Source organism: Mixophyes fleayi, chromosome 12 (genome assembly GCF_038048845.1).
Source record: "Mixophyes fleayi isolate aMixFle1 chromosome 12, aMixFle1.hap1, whole genome shotgun sequence".
NCBI lineage: Eukaryota > Metazoa > Chordata > Amphibia > Anura > Limnodynastidae > Mixophyes > Mixophyes fleayi.
The window spans coordinates 59,279,809-59,294,397 of NC_134413.1; the positions used below are offsets into that span (position 1 = coordinate 59,279,809).

The 14,589-nt window shown below is 38.7% G+C and overlaps 1 protein-coding gene across 4 annotated transcripts in view; it reads right to left on the reverse strand.

Annotated features, from left to right (window-relative positions):
- Positions 1 to 14,589, reverse strand: part of FUT8 (fucosyltransferase 8) — a 230,499-nt gene that overhangs the window by 12,436 nt on the left and 203,474 nt on the right. For all 4 annotated transcript variants that reach the window (XM_075192545.1, XM_075192547.1, XM_075192546.1 and 1 more), the window contains 3 exons: positions 10,927 to 11,173; positions 9,510 to 9,686; positions 3,110 to 3,260 (listed from right to left, as the gene is read on the reverse strand). In XM_075192545.1, the coding sequence (XP_075048646.1) occupies positions 3,110 to 3,260; positions 9,510 to 9,686; positions 10,927 to 11,173 (575 nt within the window). The remainder of the gene's footprint in view (positions 1 to 3,109; positions 3,261 to 9,509; positions 9,687 to 10,926; positions 11,174 to 14,589) is intronic.

A 14,589-nucleotide genomic window follows, 5' to 3' on the forward strand; every position in this document is an offset into this window, starting at 1 on the left:
TTAGACAACTTCTTTCAGGTGTTTCTTGTCACCATTTTCTGTTTTGAGTTGTAAACAACTACGTCAGATTTTTCAGAGGCAGGCTACTCTGTGTATCACCGGCTTCACAAAGAGGCATACACTGACAATCTGTTAGCAAAACTAAGGGATGTCATTGCAACATGACTTATCCTACTTGGACTCTCCTCAGGATATGTCATTTCTGATTACACCACCAATATTGTGAGAGCATTACAGCTGGGTGAATTCCATCACATTCCCTGTTTTGCTCACACAATCAACTTGGTGGTGCAGAGCTTTTTAAAAAATGACAGGGGCATGCAGGAGATAATGTCTGTGGCCTGAAAAATTTCGGGACATTTCCGGCATTCTGCAACAGCATGTAGGAGATTGCAGCAGTTTAATTTTCCCTGCCACCAACTGAAGCAAGAGGCGGTAACAAGATGGAATTCCATCCTTTATATGCTTCGGAGGATGGAGGAACAGCGAAAAGCCATCCATGCTTACTCCACAAGTCATGAGATTTGGAAAGGAGTACTGTATTTTAGTCCAGTGCAGTGGAGAATACTTTCTGTGTTGTGCAAGGTGCTGAAACCACTCAAAGTAGTCACCTGTGAAGCGAGTTCAGACACTGCTAGCTTGAGCCAAGTAATTCTCTTAATTAGACTTTTGGAAAAGTAGTTTGAGAAACTGAAGGAGGAAATGAAACAAAGCAATTACGCCAAGTATGTCGGACTTCTAGATCAAGTACTTCATTCGCTTCGCCAGGATACAAGAGTTATCAAAATCTTGTAATCGGCTCACTACATTTTGGCGACTGTGCTTGATCCTAGGTTTAAGAGCTATTTCTTCTCTTTGTTTCCAACTGACCCAGATCTCAAGAGATGCAATGAGCTCCTGGTGAGCAAGTTGACAGCTCAAGTGGTACGTGACACATCAGCATCTCCTGCTTCAGTTTCTCAGACAACTGCTGCTAGGAAAAAAAAATAGCTTTCCCAAGAGACCCAGGGATGATGCAGATGACTCAGCACAATATTTTGACATCTGGTCTGGTCTAAAAGAATTGACCAAAAACCGTGACACCTCTGCTATAACTCCAGCTGATCCTACTGTCAACATCCAAAGGATGGTGGAGGATTATTTTAACAACAGCAAAGAAATAGACAAGTCAGACAGTGCATACTGGGAGGAAAAAAATGCCAATTTGGAGAACCATGTACAAACTCGCTTTGCAATACCTAAGCTGCCCACTCTTCAGTGTGTACTCAGAAAACGTTTTCAGCACAACCAGGAACCTTGTCAGCGATCGGCGTAGGAGGCTGCTTACTAAAAATGTGAAAAAGATGATGTTCATCAAAATAAACTATAGATTCCATGAGGAAAACCCAAGAACAATTCCATCTTGTACCACTTTTCTTTTCTGCCACTGCTGTGCGGCATTGGTTCCTAGATGTGCTATGAACTGCCGTTTGTTTGTGCCATTGCTCTGTCGATTAGATTGCAGCAGCTACAAGAACAATACAATTTGCCCTGTCACCAACTGAAGCAAGAGATGGTAACAAGGTGGAATTCCACCCTTTATTTGCTTCAGAGGATGGAGGAACAGCAAAAAGCCATCAGTCTTAGAGTTCATTGGTTTGTTAAACTGTACCTGCTACCCCTCCTAATTCTGTGTGAGTCTGTTAAACCTTTTTAACTTATTCCCAAGGACAATTCCATCTTGCACTGTTTGACACTTTGGCATTGGTGTATCAGCTTGTTTAACAGTTGACAATTCAGGTCTTAACAGTATTATTAGGTCGCCAATTCAGATGATGGACAGTATGATTAGGTAGACTATTCAAATGTGGATAGTATTATTATAGTTCTATGGATATGATTTAGGACAGGGATAGGGACAGGTGTAGGGATAGGGATTGGTCTAGGAATAGGGACAATACTGTCTACATTTGAATTGTCTGCGTAATAAAAACTGTCTACATTGCAACTGATGTCCTAATAATACTGTCAATGTCATCATATTGTAGACTCCATAAGGGTGGGTGGGAGGTTCGAAAGACAATTCTGTCTGATATACATATATATATTACGTGTACTTATTGTTGTATGTGGAGATTATTGTTTTTTAATTTTTATATGGTATTTTAAGCAATAACAGGTAATATGATATTGGTATTTTCCTTGGTAAGTAATCACCATGTGGATCATCCTCCTTGCGCTGTTTATCTTTTTTCTTTTACATATTTTAGGGGAGACTGATACTATCCCCAATACAGCTGCATTTGGAAGTTCCATAGGGGTGTAGGATAAATAATATTTTTTGTTTTTAAATTTTTTTTTGGTAGCACAAAGTAAACTTTTTTTCTTTAAGTTATTCCCATGGCTAAGGGGTTAAATTATCACATGTATACCAGCTTACTTTATATTGCAATTAATTATTAGTCAAAATGTTTAAGACTTTTTAAATAATTAGAATATTAAAAAAAAAATGTTACTCGTCTCAAAAAGCCCTGAAAATACAGAGCAGATTTATTGAAGGGCGATGTCAATAGCATTATGAAAAATGGCTATTCAATGAAATTTACTACATAGAGGAGCCTGAGAATGCCATCAATATAATTTTAAAGTAACATGTAACTAAATTAAGAGACACTAGATCAAAATGACCTGCCATACTGAAATTGACTTTTAGAAAATGCAAAAATAATCAGCATTAATCTTATTTCGAGTTGTGAAATACAACTGCAGACTAAGTACAGCACAGAGCTAAAGAAATAAAAAATCTACAGTGTCCACCTTCCTTACTGTGTGCCTGTGTGTGATAAAGATCAAATTGGCAACTAAAAACAGTCAGAAAAGAAAGACTTAACTGCTGAGCTGTAAAAAGTAATTATTAATAACAGACAAAGATAGCAATTTTTTTTAATGAAAAACAGGAGTGGTCAGTGAAGATAAGTTTGTAACTGATGTGGCTCGGTTATATGAGGGGCGAAACATACTCCTGTAGAGAAAGAGGAACTGTTATTGAGACGCATTTCTAGCAAGTATCATATCATAACAGTTATAATTGCATTTTTTCATTAGCAAAATTAACAGCTACCGAACTCACCTGAGAAGAAAACGTGCATACAAGAAAGTCCGCCTGTGATAAGAAGTGAATATCGAGAATAACTCCTCGCAAAGAATTTTCAGTGTACCGATTATGCAAACCAGCTGACCAGGATATGGAATTGTCACTAATAAATTCATATTGTGGGTATCTGCATAAAAAAGGACAATTAAAAAGGAACAAAGAATCATTGCATACAAAAATAATACAACTACTCTGTGTATTCGATCAACACTCAAGTTTTTGGAAATTATTTTTCCAGTATTTTCAGATGATTTGGTCTATGTAAAATGATGACCTTTTCGAAAAAAGTTGACGTTTAAAAGCACAAATAACATATTAAGTTGGCAGAGTTGTAAAAAGTGGGCGGGTTAAATACTGTCATTCACAAAGGCAAGAAGTTGAACAGCACTGTTAAAAGGTACTTAAATGTTGTGAATTTTGTGCAAAATATCGAGTACTCTTCCGGTTACCTCTTGGAATTAAAAAATCAGTCCAACTTCCCTCCAAACAGTTATTGATTATAAATGCTGATCAGAACATAGTACTTGCATACAAGCTAGCCTTGTATATCAACAAAGCGGAATGTTTTCATCCAAAGTGATAGGACATAGTACTTATTTAAGCTGCACTGGGTGAATACCTGTCATAGACAGGTCATGTTTTTGGTTAAAAGATGACAGAATGTGCCTGGCACTTTACTGCAATGTTGCTTTTTGTTCACCATGAGACCACTCCTGAATATCAACAAACCATTCAAGCTCGAAGCAGGGTCTGTGTATTAGCAATAAAAGCCAAGAAACCAACATATTCTTAATCAGAAGAATGGTGTTTATATAAAGTATTTGATGAAATTAAGGAACAAAACAAACTGTTTGTTAATGGGGTATAATTACCAAAATATTTAATTAAACATATAGGCAAGATTTGTATTTTCTCTGCATATTTGCATCTCTGTATACACACATACTACACAAAATGTCATATTGAGAGTGTATTGGGAGAGTTCATACTAAGAACTTGAGAACAGATTACGAGATCCTGTATAACCATTTTGTCACGGGCACTAGGAGTCTTTGCCCAGGATATCACCAGATGATTCTTACCAGAGTAATATAGCTGGTACTATGGTCCTCTGGTAGCAGGGTGACAACGGAACAGGAGAATCAGCAAATGGTGAGAGAATGCTCAAGGAAAGTCTATGACTAGCAGCAACTGGTAATGACTAGAGATATGTACACGAGGAACCAGATGGACAAGTAAACGTGAGGAGAGTCAATGGTCTGCGTACAGCAAGTTGTACCACTGCTATAGTGAGGAGGAATGTCCAGGAGTAGAGAGAAGATAGTGAAAGTCAGTGGTCTGCGTATAGCAAGTTGTACCACTGTCTATAGTGAAGGAATGGATTCCAGGTGCAAGTAGGTAACGGGGAAGTCAGTGGTCTGCGTACAGCAAGTTGTACCACTGCTTATGTGAGAGGATACTTGAAACTGGTGCCAATGGGAAACAGGAGTCAGTGGTCTGCGTCAGCAAGTTGTACCACTGCTATATATATGTGAGGAGGGGCACGAGGAGATGAATGTAATGCAGAGGATACACGGGGCACACGGAACTTGATCCCACGATGATATCCACAATACAATAATAACTGACAAGCGCTGCTTGAAGTATACAAAGTCACTATAGCGATCCAGGTAATAGAAAACAAAGTCAATAGTAACAATAGCTTCAGTAGAAAGAAGACTCCGGAGATGAACACAACACAGTCCAGACGGATATGCAATACAATAGCAAAGTCAATGGAAAGTATGCGTACTGCGGTCCAGGAGAGCAGGCTGTCAAGGAGACGTGCAGGGATACCTGAACGGCTGAACGCCGGCAGGAGGAGAGACCACTGGAGGATGGAAGCGATAATCAGGTGCAGCGCACGGAAGGTAACCGGTAATCAACGGAGCAATACTCAGGAAGCAGTAGTAAGTGAAACTGGAAACATTATGAACACGGGAGAGTAGAGGCGGTCTGGAATCCGGCAGTAGTAGCGAAGGCAGTGGAGGGGAGACACGCTGAACACAGGAGAGTAGAGACGGTCTGGAATCCGGCAGCAGTAGCAGATAGGAATCAGCTGAGCTGACACGATGAACACAGGAGAGTTGAGACGGTCTGGAAACCGGCAGGAGTAACGGAGGCAGCGGAGAGCAGGCACGCTGAACACAGGAGAGTTGAGGCGAACTGGAATCCGGCAGCAATAGCAGATAGGAATCAGCTGAGTGCAGACACGATAAACACAGGAGAGTTGAAGTGGTCTGGAAACCACAATCGTAGTAGACAGGAATCAGCTGGAGCTGAATACACGAGGAAACACAGGAACACCTTCAGAGGCTCATGGGGAATGAGACTCCAAGATCAGGCAACTAGGTAATGATCACAGGTGGTTTAAATAGGGAGGGTTGCCTGATCATCCAATCAATTAAAAGCAACAGGTACTGAAGGTTTCATAAGGGCTGCACATGCGCAGACCCTCAGGATGGCGGACGGCCACGGTTCCTGAACACAGGAGAAATGGCACTCACAGTCCGGTGAGTGACACATTTGGATTTTATGTATCAATGACTTGCAATACATAGAATAGATCTAGTCAACAACTAAAAAGAGCAATTCTATAATAATTATACTGTAATATATCTAGAGCCACTTGTGGACTGCATATTTGTAACCAACCAGGAAACCAATTGTAATGTCTATCAGGCGAGTACCCATATAATTATTACAGGATTTTCACCTGCTCACATTAAGAACTTCACGTTGATTTAGAATACTAAAGATTTAACATTTATTTACAGTAACATGAATAAGGTCGTTAATGATGGTCTTCAATCCATCATTAACAATGACTTCTGCCTATTCAAACTAATTATTAAAAACACATGCCTATCGAAATAGAGTATATACTCTGACTGGGCGCTTATTTATATCATTGCAATGTACTGATTTTATTATATTGTGTGAGGAATTGCATTCATTTCTGATGCAATAAGCATTTGTTGAGTAACTTTGTGTATTTTGGTAGGGCAATGACTTGTTTGGGGTTTTGTAACTTTTGTTTGCAAATTATCAAGTTAGCTATAGAGTGGAGGAAATGTGTTTTCTGCAACTGTCTGAAGAAAGGCCCCATGTTAGTCTCATGTTAGTTAGATCTTTTGATATGTGAGTGTCCAACACACCTGAAGACACAGGAAGATTTAATTAGACTTGCTGTTAGATTTCCTCTGTATCTACAACAGGATGCAGGAAATCAAAGGGAGTTTTAGGATATCACAGATAAGTGTAAATATTGTTAGCTTTGCATTGCATGTAAATCCATGTTTGTGTAATTATAATGCATCATGATGCTAAAAATAACTCAGAGCTCAGGGGGCTGGCTTACCCTGTGAGGCTGTGTCCAAAACTGTGTAAAACAGCACTGGTTGGTACTGAATGTGTCATTCTTGTTCCATCTGACCTGATCACTGGTTCCTTCAATCAGTGTGAAAGCAAATAAACATCACTTGCTTCAAAGACCTGTTCGAGAACTTCTCCAGGCTGAAAATGGTGTGACCTACAGATTAGACCCAAAATCTAATCTGTTCCCGGCTGTCTGAGGTTTGGACCCAGCTTTCCTGCACCATCGCTCTGCCCACTACCCAGCAGCTCTGGGCAGTGTGATAGGGGGACCCATCCACAGCAATTCTGATCCATAGTAAGAGGTCAGGGGTACCAGCCCAGGTGTACCAGCAAGGGGGTACCCTAGCAATGACAGTTACCCAGAAAGAACCCGGATCTGGATGCCAATAAGGAGTCCAGAGTTGGCTGCATTTGTAAGCCCCTCCTACTGCGGTTAGAGGGCGCATTTGGGATAACTAAAGGGAACGGTGGCAAAGAAAGCCCAGCCAGTTCCCAGCGACAACAGGCAGGGTGGCATAGGCGGTCCATCCTGTCACAATATCATAAATACACATCTATGGTCGAAGTGGAAAATTGTAAGTAGTGATAAGCAAAGTATAAGTGAATGGAATTTGATAGTCTCAATTTGCATTTTAGACATTTGTCCCCTCTCTGACCCATTACTATTTCCGAGTCTGAAATAGAAGGTCCTCTAGCTCCAATGTAGGCATTGTGTAGATTTTCCAAGTATGCCGTTATTTTTCACAAAGTCTGCTGCCTCAATTTTTATGATGGCAATTTGCATATACTCCATATGTCATGAAGAGTGATCAGATCAACTGCAATTAATTTCAAAGTCCCTCTTTGCCATGACAATGAACTTTATCCCAAAAACAACATTTCTACTGCATTTCAGCCCTGCCACAAAAGGAACAGCTGACATCAGGTCAGTAATTCTCTCGTTAACACAGGTGAGAGTATTGACCAATACAGGGCTGGAGATCACTCTGTCATGCTGATTGAGTTAGAATTACAGAGTGGAAGCTTTAAAAGGAGGGTGGTGCTTGAAATCATTGTTCTTCCTCTGTTAACCATGGTCATCTGCAAGGAAACAAGTGCAGTCATCATTGCTTTGCACAAAAAGGGCTTCACAGGCAAGGATATTGCTGCTAGTAAGATTGCACCTGAAACAACCATTTATCGGATCATCAAGAACTTCAAGGAGAGAGGTTCATTAGTTGTGAAAAAGGCTTCAGGATGCCCAAGAACGGCCAGCAAGCGTCAGGACGGTCTCCTAAAGTTTATTCAGCTGCGGGATCGGGGCACCACCAGTGAAGAGCTTGCTCCGGAATGTCAGCAGGCAGGTGTGAGTGCATCTGCACGCACAGTGAGGCGAAGACTTTTGGAGGATGGCCTGGTGTCAAGAAGGCCAGCAAAGAAGCCACTTCTCTCCAGACAAATATCAGGGACAGACTGATATTCTGCTAAAGGTACAGGGACTGGACTGCTGAGGACTGGGGTAAAATAATTTTCTCTGATGATTCCCCTTTCAGATTGTTTGGGGCATCTGGAAAAACGCTTGTCCGGAGAAGGAAAGGTGAGCGCTACCATCTGTCCTGTGTAACACCAACAGTAAAGCATCCTGAGACCATTCATGTGTGGGGTTGCTTCTCAGCCAAGGGAGTGGTACTTTTACCTTTGCAGTCTAGCTGGTCCATTGTGAAATATGATGTAGCACATGCCCTTGTGTTTCTAACTCCCATTGTCCTATAGATTGTAAGCTTTTGAGCAGGGTTCTCTTACCTCTCTCTCTGTATGTATTACCCAGTATTGTCTTATCAATGTCTGTTCCCAATTGTAAAGCGCTACGGAATTTGCTGGCGCTATATAAATAAATGTTGTTGATGATGATGCCTAAGAACATAGCCATGAATAAAGAATGGTACCAAAATATCCTAGAAGAGCAACTTCTCCCAACCATCCAAGAACAGTTTAGTGACGAACAATGCCTTTTCCAGCACGATGGAGCACCTTGCCATAAAGCAAAAGAGATAACTAAGTGGCCCGGGATCAAAACATCGAAATTTTGCGTCCATGGCCAGGAAACTCCCCAGACCTTAATCCCATTGAGAACTTGTGGTCAATCCTCAAGAGGCGGGTGGACAAAAAAAACCCCACAAATTCTGACAAACTCCAGGCATTGATTAGGCAAGAATTGGCGGTCATCAGTCAGCATATGGCCCAGAAGTTGATTGACAGCATGCCAGGGCGAATTGCAGAGGTTTTTTAAAAGAAGAGTCAACACTGCAAATATTGATTCTTTGCATAAACTTAATGGTATTGTCAATAAAAGCCATTGACACTTATTCAGTTTACCATAGCAACATCTGACTAAAAGGTCTAAAAACACTGAAGCAGCAAACTTTATGAAAACCAATAATTGTGTTGTTCTCAAAACTTTTGGCCATGACTGTACATATCTCATCTTCTCCCCTGCCCCTCTAATCTACCCCCCTGCACCATTTTCTTCTCTGTCCCAAACAAAATGCTGTTGTGCGTGTGAAAACGCAGTCACTCTGTTAGGTTGCATGCTCTGATATGGAGGGGGATGATGGGGTGGTGGACACATCGGGACCCTGTATCGTGATACAGAGACATGGGTAACATGTTACAATGTTGGCAATATTTGGAGTCTTTTCATGAAATTGTCCATTTCTTTATTTTTTTTTTACATAAACTCTGTTGAAAGAATTCAATATATTTTTACTAAATCACGTTTAACTGTGCAATTAGACTGAATGACAAATGACTAACACTAATAGCAATATTCAATATTCACAAATTTTCTAGCATTCACTCAATGTTACATACATGTTTGTCTTCTAAAGATATAATAATTCACACAATATAAGTTGATGTTTTTTTCTACTACCCTTTAAGTTTAAAGACTAGCCACTTGCCCAGATATAATAAAACTTACTTGGATTTTGCCTCTTGCAGCAATGATGGATCATCTGTTGCTAAGTAAATACGTTTCTTGTCTACTTGCATCCTGCGAGCAAGCAACTGAAAATGTTCTTCAACATGCACCATATATTCTTCAATTGGATGGAAAGCGGCCTCTGTTCCCACTTTATCTGTTCTCCTAACGTGGACTCTAAATATTAAAATAAAAATATACAGGAATAATATAGTACGCATAGGGCTAGATTTGTGAGGCTAGAAACAATACAGTGTATGCTATTAGAAGAGTATGTGTGCCTAATAGGAATTTCATAATAGGTGAATCCATTTGAGTGGCTATAAATTTGTTTGGGGCTTTCTGCATGTAACAAAGGTAATTCTAACTTTGACACAATTTTATTGGCTGCAACAGGAACTCCTTGATTCATCATTGTGCATGATATTATATAATCACACATTTTAGACTTCATTCACGAAGAACACTGAAAATTACTTTGGTTTTGCACCGCAGCAGCTGAATGGTCCACACTGTGCACTCCGTATCTTGCTTACTTTTGAGTCGCAGGAGATGCCTCCATATACTAGATTGGCCCAAATGTTTGTAGGGAGGAGACAAAATGACGCAAAAGTGTAAACCTCCGTGAACCACCACTTATATTACATGTATCAGTTTGTTTATTAAAACACTGCTTGGTTTAGCCACAGTTAAAATAATCTTTAGTGTAAGCGACCAAGACTACATTTATTAAATGTGGCATTTTGGGAGTTGGAAGTTTTTTCTTTTTCTAATGTAGATTGGGCAAAGTGTTACTAGAAATTGGCTTTACTGCTTAATGAATCCCATTAAATGTGTAGAACAAAGCTAATCTCCACTAGTTAAAACCTGGGGCACAATGAAAGTGTTACTGTGAAGTGCAAATAGCTGTGTGTCCTTCAGCAAAACAAGTAATGACTATAACATACACCCTCCCCATCCCTTTATCTCTTTTTATTAATCTCACTCCAAAAAATGAAATCTTATTTATTGTAACATCTACTCAAAACAAGGCACACTGGAGGGTTTTCCTTCCTATTAGCCAGTGCGTTAACTTATACTTGCAGCCACCTTGCTCAGTAAAGGGCAGAAACATAGGCACACAAGCACAAATAGCGCACAAAAAGACAATACAGTCAAAAAAGAAGCACAGGGTGTTCCCAAAAAACAGTAAGGCTCACCTAGAAAAAAAAACTGTCGCTTGGCAGTGGTTCAACAGTTAGGGCTTGTATACATGGCATTTTGCTTAGCGATAGGAACTTTTTTCAGACGTAGCTAGAAATATATGCAAGTACCCTAATGTCTATCCACGCAAAGGAGAATTTGAAAGAGAAGCTTTATGCGAGTGAATGCAATTTTTCCCCGTCATAAGCAGTTGAGCTTTTCTTAATATACTTACCCAATAACTGGATGTTTAAAACCCAGTTTTTTGGTGGCTTCCTCTATCTCTTTTTCCAGCCAAGATTGAGGCCTGATCAAATATTTTACAAATTGGGAGACCCACCAAACAGCTGGATCACCATGTAAACGCATTAATCGATCTGCAAGGTCTTCTGGAACTCCAAGTGGTAGGTAAGGAGGCCTTGGATGGAGGCTGTCAACAATTGGCAATTCCACAACTTGAACATCTTTGTCATTCGCTTCACCTTTAACAGACAAATAGGAATGAATGTAAAGGTCACATAATTACATAAAAAAACAACATGAAACCACCCACTTATGCAGTTTGTGTGTGTTTAGTCTCCTGTATGGCAAACACATGCAACCTGACAAAAAATTATTTCCAATAATAAGTATACAGTGCTGATTGTGTTTACGGTATGAAACCTGTTCAAAGGCCATTGTAAAAATGTGTAAACGCAAGTAATAATTACCTGTGGTATAATGTATTACAGAAAGAAGTTCACTGATGGGTATGGAGCCAATAATCAAAAAAGACAAGAAATACATTTTATGTGAACCTTTATGGACTGGTTGTCCACATCCCACCAATGGCGCCAGCAAACTACAGGTTGTCTACCAAATGCCACCCATTCATTCCTCTGCTTTTTTTATTCCTCTATGCTGGTTTTGCAACAGTTTTATAATTGGATTAATAATCATTTGAAGAGGCAGTAAGCACATTGCGGTCATCAAGGAGCACAAACCATGAGCCAGAACTTTTTTTTCCTCTGCTTTCCAATTGTGTACTATTATAAATGTCTGGCTTTTTTCCCTTCTATTCTGTGCAGCAAATTATGTTGCAACTATAAAACAAACTAATATGTAACAAATGATCAGGTTATGTCAAGAAGAGAAAAAGAAAAAGAAAATTGTGCTTATTGGGGCACTCAGCAATCTGATTATGGCAAAATCAAAAATCTTTATTGATACATTTAAAAGTATATTTCTCCCTACCAATAAGATTAGCAAAATATTTTAAAAACAAAAAATAGCGATTAAAGTGCAGTGGTGAATTAAAGTAGCAAAATTTGCTAAGCCTCGCTACTTGATATATATCAGTGAATTCTTATATTAAGTTCCATGACAGTCAACTTGTAAATAATGTTCATAAACTACTCAAATAAAGGCGACTCCCTTATTGTAATAAGGATAACAACAAATTGTCTGTCTTGGTTATTGTTGCAATTATCCTTATCATGATTTGCCTCCTTACTATAAGATAACAAATTATCCAACTTCTCTATTACAATAGCTTCCTTGTTAGCGATTCTATTACCACAATGGGCAGGACAATAATATACTAATTGATTATTATAGGATCATACTCATAGCTAAAAATATATGTCCAATCCCTCCAATGTTAGCTCGATATAGCCAGTTTTACTAACCAATTATGGAGTCACATTCATACACTGATCATAATCTTTATACATTTAGTGAAACGTAACTCGATAGTAATGAATTCTTATTTGAGGAGTCTTCCTTTTATCAGAAGCAATTCAACTATTCACTTTTATGGAGGCTAGATTAGTATTAGGGAGAAATATACTTTTAAATGCATCAATAAAGATTTTTGATTTTACCATACTCAGATTGCTCAGTGCCCCAATAAGCACAATTTTCTTTTGCTTTTTTTCTTTCTTCTTGACAAAATGTATATTTATGTGTGGGAGCATCATCCGATACAGACATTAGTGGGGACAGAATTGTTCTCCCAAGGAAGTTAACTAATTGGAACAGTGATCACCTGGTGCGGTGGCATGTCTTTGTTTTCTAAATGATCAGGTTAGTAAGAATTAACTAGCAAAATACCAAAACATAAATAAATTTGCCTAAACCTGTGTGTGCACATGTTTTTGTGCCCTAGGGAAATTAGACTGTAAGCACCACTATGGAATGGTCTTATGGGAATGAATAAACATTATACGTATTGAAAAAAGGAAAAGAGGAAAAGGGGGGGATGGGAAAATGTGTATATTGGGCACTCTTTTTTGGTTCAATATATATAGTAGATTTCTGTTAAGAGTAATATCTTTATTATAATAAACAGATGATACATTAGCGAAATAATTAAAAACACTCAGTGAATGAACATGATGACCAAATGTACTAGGTGAAACACTTAAGAAGTAGTAAAAAAAGACTACTGTGCTGTCTCACTGTGTTCTATCAATAATATTGAGTAATGAGCTGTACCAATATCACATAGATGATATAGTGATATTGGGTGTATAGGTATAATAGATTATCTTAATAGTGTGTCCAAAACTTTCTATCATATTATGGTTTATTTCAGGATACTTAGTATCTCATTCGGACTCCTATACATATCTCCTCTCCTAGGAACATAGTCCCATGTTATCGCTCCTAGAGGTGGAATTCAGTACTGCACCGATTTAATATATTGTGAATACAGTAGATCTGATAGTGCATAGGTACATAACCTCACCCCTCTGCTACTAAATAGTAGTATAGGTATAACAAGAATTTCTGAAGTTCTAATAGATTAAGCAATGGTGGAGACTAGGGTTAGGTATCACTATATATCCGGATACCTGACACACCATCTATTCATATTTTGGTTATTAAGGTGCTCTAGAGTCTAAAAACCCTAAGCCCAACATCCCAAAATCACTATATCATCTATGTGATATTGGTACAGCTCATTACTCAATATTATTGATAGAACACAGTGAGACAGCACAGTAGTCTTTTTTACTACTTTTTAACAGTGTTTCACCTAGTACATTTGGTCATCATGTTCATTCACTGAGTGTTTTTAATTATTTCGCTAATGTATCATCTGTTTATTATAATAAAGATATTACTCTTAACAGAAATCTACTATATATATTGAACCAAAAAAGAGTGCCCTATATACACATTTTCCCATCCCCCCCTTTCCTCTTTTCCTTTTTTCAATACGTATATTGGTAATGTGTAGGAGCACCTCCCCACTTTATGAGACAAATAGATCTCCTCAACATATAAGGGGTTTAGCTTGGTGCGGTGAAAATTGTTATGTTTAGGAATGAATAAACATTCTCTGCACAGTTGGGGGATATGTTGGTACTATATAAAGCATTAGAAGAGAATGTTAAACACAATTTTTAATGCATTACAAAACCTACACAACATTCACCTGAATACATAACCCTGAACCAGAGTACTGCTAAAAAAAAAAAAAATAATAATAATTTCTTACTTCCAGATAAAACAAAAAATATATTTGTGTGTGAAATCAGGCTTAAGCCATATTAAAATCACCTAATAAGTAACACTATCAAACTAAAAATCCACTCAGAAAGAAATACAATAGAAAGAAAAACTGGTAAAAGGTATGGTAATTCATGGTAAATTATTAGAGTTGATCAATATCACTAAGGACTTGTTCACATATCAGGACTAGAGTGCGTTGTGAATGTGGTGTGTTAAGACACCACCCTGCGCTGTAACATGTACTAAAGTAAGCTAAGAGAAGATAGTGTGGATCAGTCATCATGAAACCCATTTTCAAAACACTGTGCCTGCAGTCAGCATGACCAGACCACTGGGGTGCTGATATGGGAACAAGCCTTCCCAATGCTGCAGCTCCACTACATCTTTCAGCTCCAGAGGG